General features: G+C 40.7%; 2 protein-coding genes across 9 annotated transcripts in view; one reads left to right on the forward strand and one right to left on the reverse strand.

The window, feature by feature from the left end:
* LOC137384354 (archaemetzincin-2) overlaps nucleotides 1-20,543 on the forward strand; it is a 98,873-nt gene extending 78,330 nt beyond the window's left edge. The window contains exon 7 of the mRNA XM_068058264.1: nucleotides 18,079-20,543. Coding sequence (XP_067914365.1) covers nucleotides 18,079-18,168 — 90 coding nt within the window. The 3' untranslated portion in view covers nucleotides 18,169-20,543. The remainder of the gene's footprint in view (nucleotides 1-18,078) is intronic.
* Nucleotides 10,982-20,563, reverse strand: part of LOC137384352 (monocarboxylate transporter 7-like) — a 38,118-nt gene continuing 28,536 nt past the window's right edge. For 7 of the 8 annotated variants that reach the window (XM_068058253.1, XM_068058252.1, XM_068058259.1 and 4 more), the window contains 4 exons: nucleotides 20,400-20,543; nucleotides 17,243-17,371; nucleotides 13,278-14,084; nucleotides 10,982-11,847 (listed from right to left, as the gene is read on the reverse strand). In XM_068058253.1, coding sequence (XP_067914354.1) covers nucleotides 11,588-11,847; nucleotides 13,278-14,084; nucleotides 17,243-17,371; nucleotides 20,400-20,543 — 1,340 coding nt within the window. In that variant the 3' untranslated portion in view covers nucleotides 10,982-11,587. The remainder of the gene's footprint in view (nucleotides 11,848-13,277; nucleotides 14,085-17,242; nucleotides 17,372-20,399; nucleotides 20,544-20,563) is intronic. The other variant, XM_068058254.1, reaches the window with a different exon arrangement.

Genomic DNA, 20,563 nt, shown 5'->3' on the forward strand with positions numbered 1-20,563 from the left:
TTTCATGCCCTCTCTTTGCTTTCCTAATATCCTTTTTGATTTCACCCCTCCACTTGCTATACTCCTCTTGGCTTTCTGTAATATTGAGTTCTCGGTGTCAGACATAAGCTTTCCTTTTCTGCCTTATCTTACTCTGTAAGCTGCTTGACATCCCTGAGGCTCTAGATTTCCGTCTCACCATTTTTCTTTGTTTACTCTGAATCCCTTGAATGTCCTTTTTGAATGCCTCCCACTGCTCTGACACTGATTTACCTTCAAGTCGCTGTTTCCAGTCCACTTTTGCTAAATCACTCCTCAGTTTAGTAAAATTGGGATTGCCCCAATTGAGAACTGTAACTCCTGTTCTATCTCTGTCCTTTTCCATAATTATGTTAAAGCTGACTGAATTATGATCGCTACCATCAAAATGCTCTCCCATTGCCACTCCTTCCACCTGCCCAGCTTCTATTCCTAAAACGAAGTCTAAAACTGGACCTTCGCTTGTTGGACTTGCTACATACTGGCCAAATAAGTTCTCCTGAATGCACCTCAAGAATTCTTCTCCCTCAATTCCTTTCACATTAAAACTATCCAAGTTAATATTGGGGTAGTTGAAATCCTCTACAATTACTACCCTATTGTTCTTGCATTTCTCAGAGATTTGCCTACGTATCTGCTCTTCTATCTTCCTCCGACTGGGGGTTTATAGTGCACTCACAGCAGTGTGATTGTCCCTTTTTTATTTTAGCCGGTAGTTCAGCCTATACATAGAACACCTTTTGGTCTGAGAGGAAAAGCTGAGGCAAAGATCAAGGAAATGGTTGACCAAGACATCATCGAGCCAGTTGAAGGGCTAACACCATGGGTGAGTCACACTGCTGGAGAGATGAACATTGCTGACTCGCTGTCATGACCACTGAGGGAGGATCTCAAACACAGATCTTCATTAGAGAAGAAAGCTGAATCATTTGTGCGTTTGTAGCAGTTCATGCTACACCAAGAGAAATCATAACTGGAGAGATTGAAAGAGAGCCAGACAAAGATCCAAAATTGAATGGCATCAGACAGAGAATCCAAGCTGGAAATTGGGAGAATTGCCCATTCAAGACATACGTTGTTATACGAGATGAATCGTGCTCAATTGGGAAGTGTATTCTCAGAGGTAACAGACTTATAGTGCCACAAAACCTTAGGCCTAGACTGGTGACGCTAGCTCATGAGGGTCACTTGGGAGTGGTTGGTACTAAGCAAAACTTACGAACCAAAGTATGGTGGCCAGGGATGGAGAAAGGTGTGGAGCAGTTTGTCAAAACATGTTATAGATGTCAACTTGGCAGTAGACCCAATCCACCAGAACGAGTACATAGTGCAGTGTTACTGGCTGGATCACGGGAGGATGAAGCAGTTGACTTCTTAGGTCCATTTCTATCAGGAGAGTCCATACTAGTGGTGATTGACTATTACAGCCGTTGTTATGAATATGTGGTAATGAAGTCTACAATGGCAGAGAAAACTGCATTGACTGAAATATTTGCAAGGCAGGTCTACCAGTCACTTTGTATTCAGACAATGGGCTACAATTCATTTCACAGACCGTTGCAGATTACATGCAAGTCGCAGGTACTCACCATCCCACAGGTATTCACCATCCCAGAGTAACACCACATGGCTACAGGCAAATGAGGAAGTGGAAAGACTAAACCAATCCTTAGAGAAATGGATGAAGATTGCTCAAGCTGAAGGTAAAGACTGGAAGGAGATGTTGTTGTCATCTGTGGCCTTGTATAGAGTAACATACTACGATGGGTAAGAGCCCAGCTGAGTTGTTATTTGGATGCAAAATACACACCAAGATATTAGAGCTGATCAGGATGTTGTCATGATGCTGACAAAAAGGGTGTTGCAAAGTTTTATGCAGACCACAGAGGAGAGCTAAACAGGCTGATGTGATGCCAAGTGATGAAGTATTGCTAAGATGGGAGATTCCGAGTACGATGGATACACCATATTATCCCAAGCCGTACACTATTATTGCCAAGTAGGGCAACAGTGGGACTGTGCAGCCGCCAGAGGAAGAATTGTGTGACAGAAATTCTTCATGCGTTAAAAAGTATCACGGTAACAAAGACACAACAGCAGAGGAACCAGATGTAGGAGCTGAGGCAAAGCTCACAGGCAGCAATTCAGAAGTCCAAGCCAGTGATGCTGTTGGCAGGCAGACAGCTTGCTATCGAGAGGGAGAAACATTGGTTCCAGAGGGATGGATGAAATTTTACTAATCCTGACTCGGTAACCAGAGGTGGAGATAAAAGATCCCATGGCACTATTTTGAAGAGGATCATGGGAGTTATCCCCGATGTCCTGGCTGATATTTATCCCTCGGTCAACATCACAAAAACATTTAAATGAAAGCAAAATACGTTTCAGGACTGTAATCTTTCATCGGACCTGAAAGGTTAACTCTGCTTCTCTCTCCACAGATACTGCCAGACCTGCTGAGTATTTCCAGCACTTTCTGTTTTCATCACAAGAACATTATCTGGGCATTATCACATCGCTGTTTTTGGAGCAGGCTGTATGAAAATTGGCTGCTGTGTTTCCTGCAACAATGACAACACTTGGGGGAAAAAATACTTCATTGGTTGTAAAGTGCTTTGGGATGTCTAGTGGTCATGAAAGGTGCTATATAAAATTAATCCTGTTTAATTTCCTGTTTCACTGCCTTTAGCTCCTTCTCAAAATGTATCTATTTCACTATGGCTTCTGTTACGTCTCCTAACTTCACAATCACCGAATTGTTACAGCATAGAAGGAGGCCATATGGCTAATCATGTCTGCATCGGCTCTCCGAATGAGCAATTCACTTAGTGCCATTCCTCTGCCTTCTCCCCGTAGCCCTGCACATTGTTCCTTTTCGGATAACAGTCTAATTCCCTTTTGAATGCTTCAGTTGAACCTATCTCCACCATACTGTCAGGCAGTGCATTCCAGACCTTAAACACTTGCTGCATGAAAAAGCTTTTTCTCATGTTGCTTTTGGTTCTTTTACCAATTACTTTAAATTTGAGACTTCTCGTTCTCGATCCTTTCATGAGTGGGAACAGTTTCTCCCTATCTACTCTGCACAGGCCCCTCATGATTTTGAATACCTCTATCAAATCTCCTCTCTGCATTCTTTTCTCCAAGGATAACAGTCCTAACTTCTCCCATCTATCTTCATAACTGAAATTCCTCATCCCTTTTCTGTACTCTCTCCAATATCTTCACATCCTTCCTAAAGTGCAACACCCAGAACTGGACACACTACTCCAGCTGAGGTTGAACTAGTGTCTGCACATAAACTCCTTGCTCTTATACTCTATGCCCCCATTAATAAAATCCAGGATATTGTATACTTAATTAACTGCTCTCTCAACCTGTCCTGCCACCTTCAGTGACATGCACATATACACCCAGGTTCCTCTGCTTCTGCACCCCCTTTAGAATTGTGTCCTTTATTTTATATTGTCTCTCCATGTTCTTCTACCAAAATGAATCACTTCACATTTCTCTGCATTGAACTTCATCTGTCCGCCCATTCCAACTTGCCTTCGTCCTTTTGAAGTTCTACACTATCCTGCGCACAGTTCACAATGCTTCCAAGTTTTGAATCATCCACAAACTTTGAAATTGTGCCCTGTACACCAAGGTCTAGGTCATTAATATACATCAGGAAAAGCAAGGGTCCTAACACTGACCCCTGGGGATCTCCACTACAAACCTTCCTCCAGCCCGAAGAACATCCATTAACCACTACTCTTTGTTTCCTGTCACTCAGCAATTTAGTATTTTTGGTGTTTCTGTCCCTTTTATTCAATGAGCTATAACTTTGCTCGCAAGACTGTTGTGTGGCACTGTATCAAAAGTCTTTTGGAAGTCCATGTACACTACATCAACTGCATTGCCCTCATTGACCCTCCCTATTACCTCTTCAAAAAACCCCAGCAAGTTAGTTCAATATGATTTTCCCTTAAGAAATCCATGCTGGCTTTCTTTAATTAACACGCTTTTGTCCATGTGACTATTAATTTTGTCCTGAATTATTCTTTCTAGAAGGGTCCCCACCACCGAAGTTAAACTTACTGGCCTGTTGTCGCTGGTCTTATCTTTACACCCTTCTTTGAACAAGAGTGTAACATTTGCAATTCTCCAATCCTCTAGCACCACCCTCAAGTCTAAGGAAGACTGAAATAATATGGCCAGTGCCTGTACAATATCACTCTCACTTACCTCAGTATCCTTGATGCATCTCATTCGGTCCTGGTGTCTTATCCACATTAGGTACAGACAACCTATCCAGTACCTCCTCCTTGTCAATTTTAATCCCTTCTAGAATCATTGCAAGTTTAAAGTGAATAGACGCTTTACCTCCACTCTATCGAGGCCCCTCAAAATGTTGTACATTTCAATCAGATCTTCCCTCAGGCTTCTCTGTTCCAAGGAGAATAACCCCAGCCTATCCAATCTTTCCTCCTAACTGCATTTTTCCAGTCCTGGCAACATCCTCGTAACCTCTCCAGTGCAATCACATCCTCTCTGCAGAGGTGATCAGAACTGCACACAGTACTCAAGTTGTGGCCTAATCAATGAGTAATACAGTTCCAGCATAACCTCCCTGCTCTTCTGTACCTTGGCTAATAAAGGATTCCATATACCTTCTTAACCACCTTATTGACCTGTCCTGCAACCTTCAGGGATCTGTGGACATTCACTTCAAGGTCTCTTACTTCCTCTACACTTCTCAGTATTTTCCCATTAATCTTTTATTCCTTTGCCTTGTTTGACCTCCCAAATGCATCACCTCACACTTCTCTAAGTTGAATTCTATTTGACACTTTTCTGCCCATCTGACCAGACTATCAATATCTTCCTGCAGCTTACAGCTATCCTCCTCGCCATCTACTACACGGCCAATCTTTGTGTCATCCGCAAACTTCTTGATCATGCCCTCTACATTTATGTCCAAATTGTTAATATACACCAGAAAAAACAGGGGTCCCAGTAGAGTCCTAGTGTCTTAATTACCTCCTCTTTCACCATTGCCTGGGATGCATCTTCTTCTTTGGTAAAGATAGCTACAAATTATTCATTTAACACCTCAGCTATGCTCTCTGCCTCCATGCGTAAATCCCCTTTTTAGTTCCTAATCACCTTCACTCCTCCTTTTACCAACTCTTAAATACTATTTCTATGCCCATAGAAGACTTTGGGATTCCCTTTTATGTTAACTGCCAGTCTCTTTATATACTCCCTCTTTGCTTTTCTTATTTGCTTTTTCACTTCTCTGAACCTTCTGTATTCAACCTGGTTCTCAATAGTAATTTCTACCTGACACCTGTCATAAGCGCACATACGAACCTTCGAGCCTGCTCTGCCATTCAATTAGTTCATGGCTGAACTGATAACTCCACATTTCCACCCCCTTGATTATCAAGAATCTATCTACCTCTGTCTTAAAAATATTCAGACTCTGCTTCCACTGCCTTTTGAGGAAGAGAATTCCAAAGACTCACAACCCTCTGAGAAAAAAAAATTCTCCTCATCTCTGTCTTAAATGGGTGACCCCTTAATTTTAAACAATGATCCTTAGTTCTAAATTCTCCCACCAGAGGAAACATCCTTCCTACATCCACCCTGTCAAGACCCCTCAGGATCTTATATGTTTCAATCAAGTCGCCTCTTACTGTTCTAAATTCCAGCGGACACAAGCCTAGCCTGTCCAATCTTTCCTCATAAGACAGCCCACCCATTCCAGGTATTAGTCTAGTAAACCTTCTCTGTACTGCTTCGATGCATTTAATAATTCCTTAAATAAGGAGACCAGTACTGCACACAGTACTCCAGATGTGGTCTCACCAATGCCTTGTGTAGTTGAAGCATAACCTCCCTACTTTTGCATTCAATTCCCCTCACGATAAACAGTAACATTCTATTAGTTTTCCTAATTACATGCTGTATCTGCATACTAACCTTTTGCGATTCATGCACTAGGACACTCAGATCCCTCTGCATCTCAGAGCTCTGCAATCTCTCACCATTTAGATAATATGCTTTTTTATTCTTCCTGCCAAAGTGGAAAATTTCCCACATTATACTCCATTTGCCAGGTCTTTGCCCACTCACTTATCTATGTCCCTTTGTAGCCCCCTTATGTCCTCTTCACATGTTATTTTCCTACCTATCTTTGTGTCATCAGCAAATTTAGCAACCATACCTTCGGTCCCTTCATTTAAGTCATTAATATAAATTGTAAAAAGTTGAGGCTCCAGCACAGATCCCTGTGGCACACCACTCGTTACATTGTGCCAAAAAGGTTTTCTTTATCTTAAGGTTGGCTTTCCCCCAGTTATTTATTCTTACTCGGGATTGTTCTTTGTCCTTTTCCATAGTCAGCCTAACCCTTATGAGACAATGATCACTGTTTCCTAAATGTTCTCCGATTAATTGACAGGAGTGGTAAGCAAGTGGGTCTTGGTGCGGAACAGAATGTGATAGTAGAATTTAGATGACTTGAACTTTAGAGAAAATGAAAGATGGGAGGCAGACCACGAGAGTATTGAAATAGTTTGATCTGGAGTTGGCAAAGGCTTGGATGAACTAAGTTAGGGGCAGTGGAAGTGGGTGCTTTGTCATGTTCGGCTTGATAGAGCAACCACTGAGGACAAATGGCGCACCTGCTTTCCTGGTCTGGTTTTGATCGCCTGTGGGGTCAAAGAGGATTCTTCCAGAGTGCTTATCCCCTTTTTGCCTTTTCCGGGAAATTGCATGCTGTGGAGTCGGAGGAAGAGGGGGATGTTGGTATTTAAGAAAAGTGGCTAATCGTGATGCGCCAGGCATCCTGAGTCTGGGGCAGACTATGTGCTGGGAGGATGTTCCCAATCGCTGGGGAGTCCAGAACCAGGGGTCACAGTCTCAGGATATGCCATTTAGAACCGAGATGAGGAGAAATTTCTTCACTCAGTAAACCTGTGGAATTCTCTAACATAGAGGGCAGTGGAGGCCAAGTCATTAAATATGTTTAAGGAGATATTTCTTAATGCCCAAGAGATCAAGGGATATGGGAGAAAGCAGGAACAGGGTACTGAATTAGACGTTCAGCCATGATCTTTCTTGAATGGCGGAGCAGGCCTACTGATGAACCAGCTCGTCCTTTGCTTCCTGTCAATTTTGTATGTTCATTTGGATATTGTGGCGGAGGCTGAAGACTGAAGCATTGGTCGCCCGAATGTTTCGGAAACCGTGGCTCATCCAAGACTGGATGTTGGAAACAGTCTGGCAGCACAGTGAAATAGACTTCCAGACAGAATAGTTAAGATCATAACCCTGCAATAATCTTTAATGAAGAATTATTCAGCGACCCGGGTTCGATTCTGGGTACTGCCTGTGCGGAGTTTGCAAGTTCTCCCTGTGACCGCGTGGGTTTTCGCCGGGTGCTCCGGTTTCCTCCCACAGCCAAAGACTCGCAGGCTGATAGGTAAATTGGCCATTGTAAATTGCCCCTAGTATAGGTAGGTGAATTAAGGGAAGGTAGGAACATTGGATTAATGTAGGATTAATATAAATGGGTGGTTGATGGTCGGTGCTGACTCGGTGGGCTAAAGAGCCTGTTTCAGTGCTGTATCTCTTAAAAAAAAAAATTAGATGCAGCAATAGGAGAACTTTACAGGATTTTGGATACTGACTGACTCAATGTGCATTTTGAGCACTTTACGATTATACAACTTTACTACTGATCTTTTAAAGGACGTGGTGATGCTTAAATAACTTGTCCACTTGAACTTAGTTTACTTTTGTGCGAAATGTTTTGCTATAGTAAATGTACATTTGTTGGTTCTTTAAATATTTCATTAAACTATTGCACTCTTGCTATTTGAAAGTAAACAAAAGTCTATTTTTAAAATGTTTTATTGGAAAATTACAGATATGAAGCAAATCTTAACTTTTTTAAACTACTGTAAGTTACAGGGGCTGATGAAATTGAATGTTAGAAAGCACAAGTACGAGTTACAGTGAGATAAACTGAAATTCTGCTTGAACCTACTTTGAAGTAATCTACAGTTTTTGAGATGCAATTTGTTGTAGTTTTTAAAAGTCGGTAGCAGTTTTGTTCAGAGATGTACCTTTAGATAACCTAGTTACATTCTTCAGATTGTTGATTGCCAGTATTTGTTCAATCCTAATAACTTGCATCGCGAATCATCAAGCTTAACGTTATAATACCTGAGTATTTTATTCATTTTGATATACAGACAAGCCATATGCAATAGCTTGTATAGTAAGTATATAAGTCAGATTATAAACAGTTGTATCAAAAGTGGAGTGCAAGAGGTGTTGAACAATAAGTAAGACTAATACCACACATTCTATCTGATTTTCCTTCTCCAGTGATGAATCTGCTAATGCTGAAGTAGAGACCAGCACTCAGTTGTATGGCTGCAATTGCCACGTATTGGGAATTTGAATAGTCTTTGATTTTGACATGTCATTTTATCTTCTTTTCTGCCAGACATATTCAGATGAGTAGGAAAGCCTATGCCACAAATTTCTCAATAATCAGTGCAGTCTTTAATGGAGTATCCCAATTAGGATTAAAAATTTCAAATCTATTTCAGCTGAATCCAAGGTAAAGAAAGTCTGGAGTCATTATTTTACCCAGAATACAGCCACAACTTAAAAATGATGTACTTGTATGAAAGTTGGTTTTGATGTTTTTAAAAATAATCATTGTTGAAACAAGTACCCTCAATTTGGGTCTTACCTCTGCTAGTGCGTCACCAGCTATTGGGAACATTCTCATGTATCCTGGAGCAGCAAGGACCACAGCTTTTAAATAAAAGCAAAATACTGCGGATGCTGGAAATCTGAAACAAAAACAAGAAATGCTGGATTCACTCAGCAGGTCTGGCAGCATCTGTGGAAAGAGAAGCAGAGTTAACGTTTCGGGTCAGTGACCCTTCTTCGAAGAAGGGTCACTGACCCGAAACGTTAACTCTGCTTCTCTTTCCACAGATGCTGCCAGACCTGCTGAGTGAATCCAGCATTTCTTGTTTTTGCCACAGCTTTTAAAGCTGCTTCACCAGAGGCAATACCAAAGAATGAGAAATTAGATAGCATACTTTACCATGGTTTCCTTCAGTCTTGTGTCTGGAGCAGCTCAGTTAAGCATGAAATCAAGGCCCCCATTATCTTCATGGAAAAACTCTTGGGTGGGTGCGTGGCAACAGACCCAGTCAGTAACATCTCAATGTGACTGAGCAGAAAGAGAGCACCCTGTCTGGAGTCTCCATACTAGAAAGAAAATTAGTCATTCCATGCTTTTTTAAATCTTGTACATTTTCTGTAAGGTGAGTATTTCCCATTATGCAGATACCCAAGTTATTTGGAAAGAATTCATATCACATTGAGTTTGATACTGCTGCATATGCTATTAAAGATTAAAAAGATGTCAGTTGACACCCGTAGGCATTGATACTTCCTGCCTGAATACATTATGTCCCATCTGTGTCAGCTTTCCTTTTGTGGTTCCCATAGATTGCCCCATTGCTGGAAGTTAATCATCCAGAACACCAATAGATAAATTGGGCTCAATCTTGATGCAAAAGGTCAACATGAGCATACAGGGCTCCTTTGTGACCAGACTAAATCCTGGATGGCCATCCAAACCCCCCTCCACCTGTGTAAATGGGATTCTGTTAATATTTGTTGATGAGCGCAGATGCACTTGCAGCTACACTAATTTCGTTATTCCAGAGCAGAACATTTGACAAACTGATACTGCTTTATGATGAAAAAAGTTTCACTTTTTTTGCCTATAAAGTATTCCAGTTAAATGTATAGCACTGTGGCTTATTCCTCTTCTACACTATCTTGTACCAGCTTGTACACACTACTGAGTCAGCGGCGCTTGAGATGGCTTGGCCATGTGAGCCGCATGGAAGATGGCAGGATCCCCAAAGACACATTGTATAGCGAGCTCGCCACTGGTATCAGACCCACCGGCCGTCCACGTCTCCGCTTTAAAGACGTCTGCAAACGCGACATGAAATCCTGTGACATTGATCACAAGTCGTGGGAGTCAGTTGCCAGCGTTCGCCAGAGCTGGCGGGCAGCCATAAAGAGAGGGCTAAAATGTGGCGAGTCGAAGAGACTTAGTAGTTGGCAGGAAAAAAGACAGGCGCAAGGGCAGAGCCAACTGTGCAACAGCCCCGACAAACAAATTTCTCTGCAGCACCTGTGGAAGAGCCTGTCACTCTAGAACTGGCCTTTATAGCCACTCCAGGCGCGTATCCATTGTCTCTCGAGATAAGGAGGCTCAAAAGAACACTATCTTATAATGCTGCAACCTTAGTATTGTAACACATTGATGCGAACCAGGATTTTTCCTGCAAGTACCAAATATTTACAATCCCACACACCATTCTCAGGACCATGTAGGGTCCAGTATTTAAAGCTCAAAAATTTTTTAAAAACTTAGTATTAATAATCCAAAAAACCCAGTAAAGTTGGATTGGCAGGAGGAAGTTTGAGAACAGTCTCTTTTTCAAACTGTCAAGGACTTTATTGTATCTAATCCAGGAGTGTGGGAGGAGTGCTAGAAAAGTGTCCTAGATATGGTGGTAGTATGCAAGTTTTTGATGGCTTGCTTTTTTTCTTAAAAGAGCTGTTTAGGGTGCAAGAGGAAACTGTTTGAAGAATGAAAAGTATACATAGAGTAAACTGCCAGATGTAGTTATTTCAAACTGCTGTAAAACTCAGGAACTTAGAATATGTTTTGTATAATCAAGGGTGTTAAAATGATACTGTACACAATCCACACATCAACTCCATAATGGCATATAAGCTTGCATCCTCCAGCATTCTCTGGGTCACATTTTTCCTCAACTATAAATGCTGTTTTCATAAATTACTACCTGTTAAATTGAATTGCCTATTTCTCTCTTTCCCCCCAAACACTGAAATAACATTTATTCATTTTATAGTGCTTTATCGTGGTCTGAACAAAGAAGGAGCAGTAGATACGGGAAAGTTGAAATAATTAACATCCTTGGAACTCGGCCACCATATTTTGGAACACAGCGTTCAGTGGCTTGAACTATTAGGCCATTGTGTCAAATGTTTTTGATCATTATCCTATTTAAGGAGATATCTTTATAAGACAAAATGTCCAGGCCTATTACACACTAATTTACCCAAAGGGTAAAACACAAGCGAATGGAGTTTTTGCTATGAGATTGCTCCTACTCATTTTGGTGACATATTCTGGATGCAATCTGTACAAGCTTGAATCCTTTCCATAGGTTTCATTGTGTTCCCGCTTTCATTTTTGTAGGTTTCTGGGCACTTTTAGTTCATCTGAACTTTAGCCTCTTTTTAACTAAATAGTAAACATGAAAAAAATTGCTTCTTGCAGTATTTTGTTACAAAACAAGCAAGCAGTTTTGTTAATGGTTTGAAAATAGGAAAAATTTGAGATTAAATACAGCCAAGTTGAGGAAGTTGGCAAGCTAGATACGAGATACCTTTAAAAAGAGGAATATGCACTTGGTTGTGGTGGCGTATGACTATTTCTTCATGTGGCACTTTGAAATTGATTCTGTAAACTTTCTAGTTTCTTCAAGTCTATATCTAGGAAGTCTTGAGGTACATCCTGGGCAATTTTGAGATCTTTCTGTAATGTCTGTTGATCAGTCTCCTGAGGTTGTTTTCTCCGACAGAACCCGTTTTTAGATGGCCGAACTAATGCCAGAAGAAATGCACCCAAGCTCATACCGATGCCACAGAAGAAGAAGGCAGATCCATAATTCTGGCCTGTAACATCCACAAGCCAACCTGAAAATAAATTTTTTAAAAAGTCAATCGAACTTTCATCTTTTAAATTTATAATAAATTTCTTCCAGACTACTCAAAAAGTAAGAAGTGGTAGCCTAAATATTGTTACATTATCATTTAGCGTCATACACTTGCTCCTCAAACCCTTTTAACTGCATTTGGTTTGGGACACACGCATCTTAATCATGTATAGCTTCAAGAGTATTAAATTGAAACTCTAGCTCGAAATCCAGAGCTTTTTGGCATGAAGGCAGATTCTGATGCAAATTTAATAAAATTGGATCAATTTATACACCAGATAAAGATTGAATATTTTGTGTACAGATTTCAGCATACTCAAATTGTCGTGTAAGCAAATGAAAAGCTTCATACATTAAGAGGGTCTGGTTGGCACAGTATGCAAGAACCACTGGTAAAATGATTTGAATTTAGTTTCCAAAGATGGAACAGAAGTCTTGGTTGAAATTATAAAGTTAAATCTATTATGCAAATGAGCATTAGTCTACATACATATATAATTCCTTTCTATAGTGGCAAGTATAACGGATAGATTTATTGGGAAATGAGTGCATTGGAGGTAGAAGAATATTTTTCAAGTTATTAGATATAGCTTATCCATTTGCTAATACTGCCAGTAGTCAATTTGCTGACGCAAATAATCTCTCAAAAAGAAGCCACCTTTGGGTTGAAAAGCTTGGTTACTGGGACACAAGTTGGAAACTAAGGCCCTAGTCATTACTATATTAGTTATTTGTGTTGCTGAGCTTTCTTCCTAGGGGAAATTGCCTACGTGGCATCCAAACGCTTTGTCTAAAAACAGCTAGTGGGATAGTTAGCTCTTAACATTCAAAAACTTAAAAATTAACTTTTGAAAATTTCCCAGCCAATTCATTTGATTACCAGGAAACCTCTCAAATTTTAATTTGCACCGATTGCAGTTATTAAGCAATGGTTTCACATAACTTATACAAATTTGATTCTGCTGGCTTAATAAGTGAGCTGCACTATACAGTTTACAGTGTCTGTAATGTAGCAGGCCTAAGAATTTGCATGTCAGAAATCTCCTATTCGTAGTTCAAACTTTCTAAAATAAGGTGTACAAGACTGTAAACATATTTGCTTGTCCAAAGTACACATGTATTTTATTGATCTTTTTGCAGAATATATTAGCTTTTTTGCACAGTGTACATTCCACTAAGAATTCTTATCATTTTGCCCTTTTGGAGCACTTGTTTAAGGGTAAGGGCACAACTTTTCCCTAAAACAGTATACTATAATGGAGAAATGTTACCTACTGTAATGCCAGATAGCTATTTTTGGATCAAATTAAATGTAGTCTATTCACTCACTTCATTTTCTCTACAGTTTCTACCCTGCTAGTATGTAAATTTGAGGCTTGGCTCAGGTGGTGATGAAATCAAAAACAATACCTCCAATAGGTGGCCCAGCAAGTCCAGAAAAGCTTTGTATAAAGATGTAGATTCCGACAGCAGATGACATCTTCTCAACCCCAACCACATCATCTTCTGCCAACATTGGAATGTGGACACTAGCCACAGTGCCAAACATGAATCCATACAGCATGCTGCAAGTAACAAGGCTCCAGAATCCTTTTGTGAATGGAAAGCACAACAGCACTATGCTCAGTAGGCTCACACAGATCAGTTCAATGTAAATCTTCCGTATGGGCTGCTTGTTGAGGATGCAGCCTGCTGAGAATCTACCAAGCACCTCTGTAATTGCCATAGCAGATAGCATGTATGCTGCCCATTCATCAACACCCAGGCTAATACTGAGGGGAATCACATACAGGTGAGGTGCAAAGAATCCTAAAGTGGCAAATAGTCCAAAAAGTGCATAAAAGATGAAGCTTTTGTTTTTTAGAATTGAAAAGTCAAGCAACGTTAATTGATGCTGTGCTTTTGGCTTCCTAGTTGGAAGCATCTCAAGATTATCTTTGTGAATATCATTTGTTCTACACTTCTTACTATGTTCCAAATGATCACATGAGGTAGATAAAGATTCCACTCCTGAATCCACAGACTCAATGGAGATGCAAGTTTCCTCATTCTCCAGCATGTACTTGGTTTCCATGGCCACGTCCACTGGTTTTTCCTCTATTTTTCTGATAACAAGTGGCCGAAGTAGAGCTCCACATGCAACAATATTTAGCTGCAGTGCACCTATGACTAGGAGACAGTTTTTCCACCCAAAGTGATTCTTCAGTATTGTAAAAGCTGGAAAGAGAGAACAAAACATTATTTAATTATATTTCTTATTCTTTGCGTGCACCCAATTATAGGAATGGAGTAGGCCATGCAGCCCTTCAAACCTGTTCTTACCATTCAGTTGGATCATGGCTGATCTGTGTCTTGCCATTTACCACCACCAAGCTCCATATCCCTTAGTATCCTTACTTCACAAACAAACATTTATCACTTAGTTTTGACATTTTCAATTGACCTATCCTTAACAGCTTTTTTGGAGAGCATTTCTATTTCCAACAGACAACTTGCATTTAAATAACATCTTTAACATAATAAAACGTCACAGGGGTACATCGTAGGAGAGTTATCGGACAGAATTTGATACAGAGCTACATAAGGAAATATTAGGATAGGTGACCAAAAGCTTGGTCAAAGAGGTAGGTTTTAAGGAGCATTTTAGGAGGAAAAGGTAGAGGATTCTGGAGGGAATTCCACACTTAAGGCCTAGACTGCTGGATGCATGACCACCAGTAGAGGGGTAAAGGAAATTGAAGATACACAAGAAGCCAGAATTGGAGGAAGAGAGTTCTGGGAGGGTTGTAGGTGGTTACAGAATTAGGGTGGGGCAAGGCCAAGAAAGGATTTGAACACACGGAAGAGAATTTTAAGTTTGAGGCAATGCTGGACAGGGAGCCAGTGTAGGTCAGCGACACAGGAGTGATGGATGAACAAGACTTGGTGTGAGTCATGATATGGGCAGCAGAGCCTTGGGTGAGCTGAAGTTTAGAGGGTGAAAGATGGGAGGCTGGCCATGAGAGCTTTGGAATAATCAGGTCTGGAGATAACAAAAATATGGATGAAGGTTTCAGCAGCAGAATGGGCTTTGTGAAGAAGTGCTTCCTGACATCACTCCTAAATGGCCTAGATCCAATTTTAAGATATGCACCCTTTTCTGGACTCTCTCCATCTACCCTATTAAATCCTTTAATAATCCTAAACACCTCATGAGATCATCCCTTAATCTTCTGTACAAATGGTAATACAAGTTTAGTCCATGTGTTTATACTTCATTAATTTAATCCTTTTTTATGGTCATCATTTGGTGAATCTACTGCAACCCCTTCAACGTTAATATATGCTTGCTCAAGTGCCTGTCCAGAACTGAATATAGTGCTCCAGATGCAATCTAAGCAGAACTTTATACACCCCAACTTCCACCTGCCCCCACCTTGAGATAAAGCGAACATTCCAATAGGTTTTCCTTTGTGTCTGTCCACTAGTTTTTAAGTGATTCCTGTAGGTTTCCAACTTAGCGACATTTAACAAATACTCTGATCTCTCTCAAGTCCAAGTGAATAAGCTAACACTCTGTCTTTCTTCTCCTTCCCCCCCCTCCCCACTGAACTCTATTTGCCACAAATTTTCCTTCATCAAAGTCATTGATAAATATAGTGAAAAGCTGAGGCCCCAGAACAAGTCTCTGGAGGACACCACTAGTCACAATCTGCCAATGGAAATATATACCCATTATCCCAGCTCTCTGTCTCCTACTTCCTAATTAATTCCCTACACATGTCAATTCCATGTGCTTCTATTTTTGCTAAGTTTCTTGTGTGGAGCCTTCTCAAATAACTTCTAGAAGTTCATACAAATAACATCCACGTTAACTACATTAGCGCTCTCTGCAAATAAATTCAACTAGGTTAGACAGACATGATATTACAAATCAATGCTGGCTCTCTCTGATCAGTTCATATTCATCCAACTACTTAGTCACGCTGTTTGTAATGATGTCTTTCTACAGACCTATAGTATCTAGGTCTACAAATTCCTGTTTTCTCTGTCCCACCCTTTAATTCCAAGGGGACAATTCCTGGATTGAATGTGTTTTGGAAGACTAAAGCATCTGCAATTAATTCATCAACTTTTAATACCTTTAACTTTTTAAGACCTTATAATATTTACTCTATATGGAGAGTTTGTCATCTTTATTGTATTATATGTTTATGGTACATATTTGGTATTGACTATTCAAAGTCACAGGAGATCAACAGGTATCAATAAATATTGCACATCAGCAGACAAATGTAAATCTAATCTAACTTTTTTTAAAAATTCATTCATGGGATGTGGGCGTTGCTGGCCAGGCCAGCATTTATTGCCCATCCCTAATTGCCCTCGAGAAGGTGATGGTGAGCTGCCTTCTTGAACCACTGCAGCCCATGTGGGGTAGGTACACCCACAGTGCTGTTAGGAAGGGAGTTCCAGGATTTTGACCCAGCGACAGTGAAGGAAAGGCGATATAGTTCCAAGTCAGGATGGTGTGTGACTTGGAGGGGAACTTGCAGGTGGTGTTCCCATGCATTTGCTGACCTTGTTCTTCTAGTTGGTAGAGGTCGTGGGTTTGGAAGGTGCTGTCTAATGAGCCTTGGTGCAGTGCATCTTGTAGTTGGTACACACTGCTGCCACTGTGTGTCGGTGGAGGAGGGAGTGAATGTTTGTAGATGCGGTGCCAATCAAGCAGGCTGCTTTCTCCTGGATGGTGTTGAGCTTCTTGAGTGTTGTTGGAGCTGCACCCATCCAGGCAAGTGGAGAGTATTCCATCACACTCCTGACTTGTGCCTTGTAGATGGTGGACAGGTTTTGGGGAGTCAGGTGAGTTACTCGCCTCAGGATTCCTAGCCTCTGACCTGCTCTTGTAGCCACGGTATTTATATGACTACTCCAGTTCAGTTTCTGGTCAATGGTAGCCCCCAGGATGTTGATAGTGGGGGATTCAGCGATGGTAATGCCATTGAATGTCAAGGGGAGATGGTTAGATTCTCTTGTTGGCGATGGTTATTGCCTGGCACTTGTGTGGCACGAATGTTACTTGCCACTTATCAGCCCAAGCCTGGATATTGTCCAGGTCTTGCTGGATTTCTACACCATATAATCCATATAAAGCTTTGAAATGTAGCTTGGTAGGTTACTTGTCAATTGTGTAGAAATGCTGGTGGTAGTAGCAGTAGTAATGGACCTGGCCCAAAAACAATTTCGATTTAGGTATAAAGTAGTCGTGTTCTTGCAAGTTACGTCAGTGCAGCCTGCACCCAGTGCACAATTCTCTGCCTTCTGACCCGCACCAGTTTAAGTGTTACTTAATCAGAATTCAGTGGCTGGGCTATGATATCAGATTAGACACTTACCAGGTGCAAAAATGAAGACAGCGAAACACTCTCCTGTGGAGGCCACAGCTATGACAAGAGAGCGATATTTTTCAAAGTATTGGGAGAGGATTGAGATTGTGGGAAGGAAGCTGAGACAGAAACCTACTCCTGTTTTGGAAAAGAAACAAACTCATCAACAAGTTAACCAAGCCAAAATGTAATTATGTAATTGTGAAACTTAGTTTCAGCGTCAGTTATAATATTAACAAAATGCGTATTTAGCTTCAAGAACTGTCCCTATTCAAGTCCTGTACTGAGGATTGCTATGGTAGCATGCTCGACCTGTATGAATATCAGTGGGAAACTTTCCCTTTAAAGAAATTCAAGAGTATGGAGTTATGTAGTGAAGTAATCTTGTCCACACTGTTGCATACGAGACAGTGTGGGATATTTCTGTAATTTTCATTTTGACTATAGCCTACTTCACTAGGAGCAATCCTATTGATTACCACTGCAGATGTCATTACTTGCTAGCTCCTGAATGACACTTGGGTGATTATACTGCCTGTGCTGGCATAGACCAGAATAGTTGTCCTTGGATTTTCAGAAAGGCTTGTTTAGCTCAGTATCACTTGCCACTGAAAGTCTCTGTTTTGTTAAAATAGCTGCTCCATTACTCCATTAATAATTATAGTATAGATGTAGGAAGTCTAAACTATATGGCCTCTGTACATGTCCTGTTGCAGCAGCGTCAGCATCACTCAAGGGCCAGAGTTTTGTAAGCTCTTTTAAGTTGCTCAGTAACTATTTTGCAGAAGGGTAGACATAGTACCTTGTCATCTAAAGGAAGAATGAACAAAGTGCTTCTATTTCAGGAACTAGTTCAAGACGAGTGGGAGATTCTGAGCAGCCTGCCAACTGAGTGCACACTTGGTTTGACGAATTTAGTGCCAATATTGCCTTAATTGGGGGCCCAGCAGTGGAAAACCTTGGAGTAAGTAAAGATGCCATAATTGCTGTTGTTGACATTCTTAATACCCATACAAGTCAGGTAGTAGCAGCCAGATCAGAGAGGTATGGGAAAGTTCCTGTTCACACAGCTGTCCACTTATTTTTTTTTTATCTGCAGCTGAAAAAACACGAGAAGTCTTCTCTAAAATGCAAAATTCCAGTTTATCTTAAGAAGTCTAAACAGCAGCTTTACATACAGGGAAAATTCAAATGTACATCAGATCTCATCAGGTGCACTGGATGAGGTTTGTGTGGGGAAATAAAATCTTGCAAATTAATTTGGCTTCTACATACATCTCTGCAACAATGAATCTGGTCTGAATTATTGTGAAAAATGTAGAGCAAGTGGCAAAATTGCTGCACCAGTTGGCAGTGGAGGGAGCAGAGCAGGTCAATCTGATGCTGGGCAACTTCATGAAGTTGTCAGGATCTACTACTAGACGCTCCCCCAAATGATACTTATTTTAGCAAGTTCAGCATTAGACCAGATCCTCTTCAGCTAAAACTCCAGGGACTAAGTGCTTTGCCACAGTGGTCAGCAGAGACACCACAAAGAAAAAAAAAAGTTTGTCGTCACTGCATCTTCTGTCACCACTCATCTCCCACTACAGTACACAACTACTTTGGGAGTTATTGTCTTAAGTTTGTTACACTTCTCATTTAACAGGCGAAAGGCAGAAACTGAAAAAATACTGCACCCTTTGGCTTTTGAATTTCCTGGCCCCTCTTACTCAGGTGGGGGTCTGGGTGGTTGGAGTTTATTTTCTTAGGATAATCTCAATGGATAGGCAAGGGGCCTTGAGGGGGAACAAGAACTAAGGGTGAAACCACTGAGGTTAAAAGAAGTTAGTTGGTTGAACTTACACGAGACCTGAAGGAACTGTGCCTTTAAAAGGATGCAAAAGAAACAAGAATTTCTCTGCCTTGTTGATGGGCACCAAAGAAAATCAGGATATTAATTTAACCATTGCATTGAAGAATAGAGAGCATGTAATCTGAAACAAATTTTTGAATATAGAATTGAAGCATTAGCAAAAACACTGAGGTTGAATGCCGAGGGGAAGGTAATGATATGGTGAAGGAAGAGAGAGAATGTAAAGCCCAAGGGTGTTCTTGACTTAATAGAAGAGGATGAGTTACCAACTACAGCAGAGATAATAGAAACTAGGTAGTTTTGAACTAAGCTTTGGTAGAAGCCAATCGGATGGTAGTAGGTTTGAAAGTGCACAATACCAGGCTTGGCACAGGAGATAAATGACAAATGAATTCGCAAAGTTTTCAAAACCACAGCTCGTAATGTCACATATGTGACGGCCATGCAAGAAAAAACACTGCAAACACCGATTAAACCAGAATTTATGATGGAAAATTTAAGAAAGGTAACCTTTGTTTAAAAAAAAAGTATTGACAGTAGGACAATAGATCGAAGGATAGGAGGGATTTGCCTTCTTTGGGAAGAACCAGTGAACTAGAGCAAGTTTCCAAGCAGGAACAATGGATATATTTATACTCATGTAAATCTTCTCATGCATTGATATCCTGCACAATTTCTTATGTTCTGTTAAGTAATGACGATCCACTCAGTGGTGGACATAGAATGCTTAAGTATTAATTATACTGCAGTTGCAACCCCTCCACCTTCATTTGGAGGAAACCTGGGTGCTAGAAGCAGGGAATCATCCCAGTAATCCACGGTACTACAAGGCCAGTAAAATCATTTTGACAATTTCAGCAATCAAAGCTTTCGGCAAGGGGTGGGGAGGGGATGATTGGTGGGAAAAACATGCCACATGGAGGTTAGCAATTCCTCTGTAGGTAGAGCTAATGTTCCTCAGCTCCTACCAGCTGGTTCCAGGTCAGGATAGGTAAAGGTCTGAATGTATGTCAGCTACCTATCTTCTCTTCCAGAAATTTATGTGGGAAGTGTAATAAGAAAAATAAATGTTAACTAAACAAAAGTAAAATTAAACACACTAGTACATAATAGTATTCTCAGATTTAGATAGCATTTTCACTATCTAGAAGTAAAATATTTGGCATCAAAAAGTTGCAATCATTTTTGGAATTGTAATGGCAGAAAATGCATACATTTTGAAATTAAATAAAGAATAAGTGCGGCAAAGGTTGGTCTGCTCCAACCCATCAGAACATCTATATGGATTGAACAGTTAGGAATGGCAATTACCTGAGACAACGCCAATAGCAATGTACATTTCTACAATTGCACGTGCAAACGATGCGGCCATCATTCCCATACTAACGAGCAGTCCACCCAGCATCACTACTGGGCGGTAACCAAAATGGTTACTTAGTATTGTGGAAAGTGGTGCTGTAAAGAAAGAAAGAACA

Source organism: Heterodontus francisci, chromosome 26 (assembly GCF_036365525.1).
Source record: "Heterodontus francisci isolate sHetFra1 chromosome 26, sHetFra1.hap1, whole genome shotgun sequence".
In the NCBI taxonomy this organism is placed as follows: Eukaryota; Metazoa; Chordata; class Chondrichthyes; order Heterodontiformes; family Heterodontidae; genus Heterodontus; species Heterodontus francisci.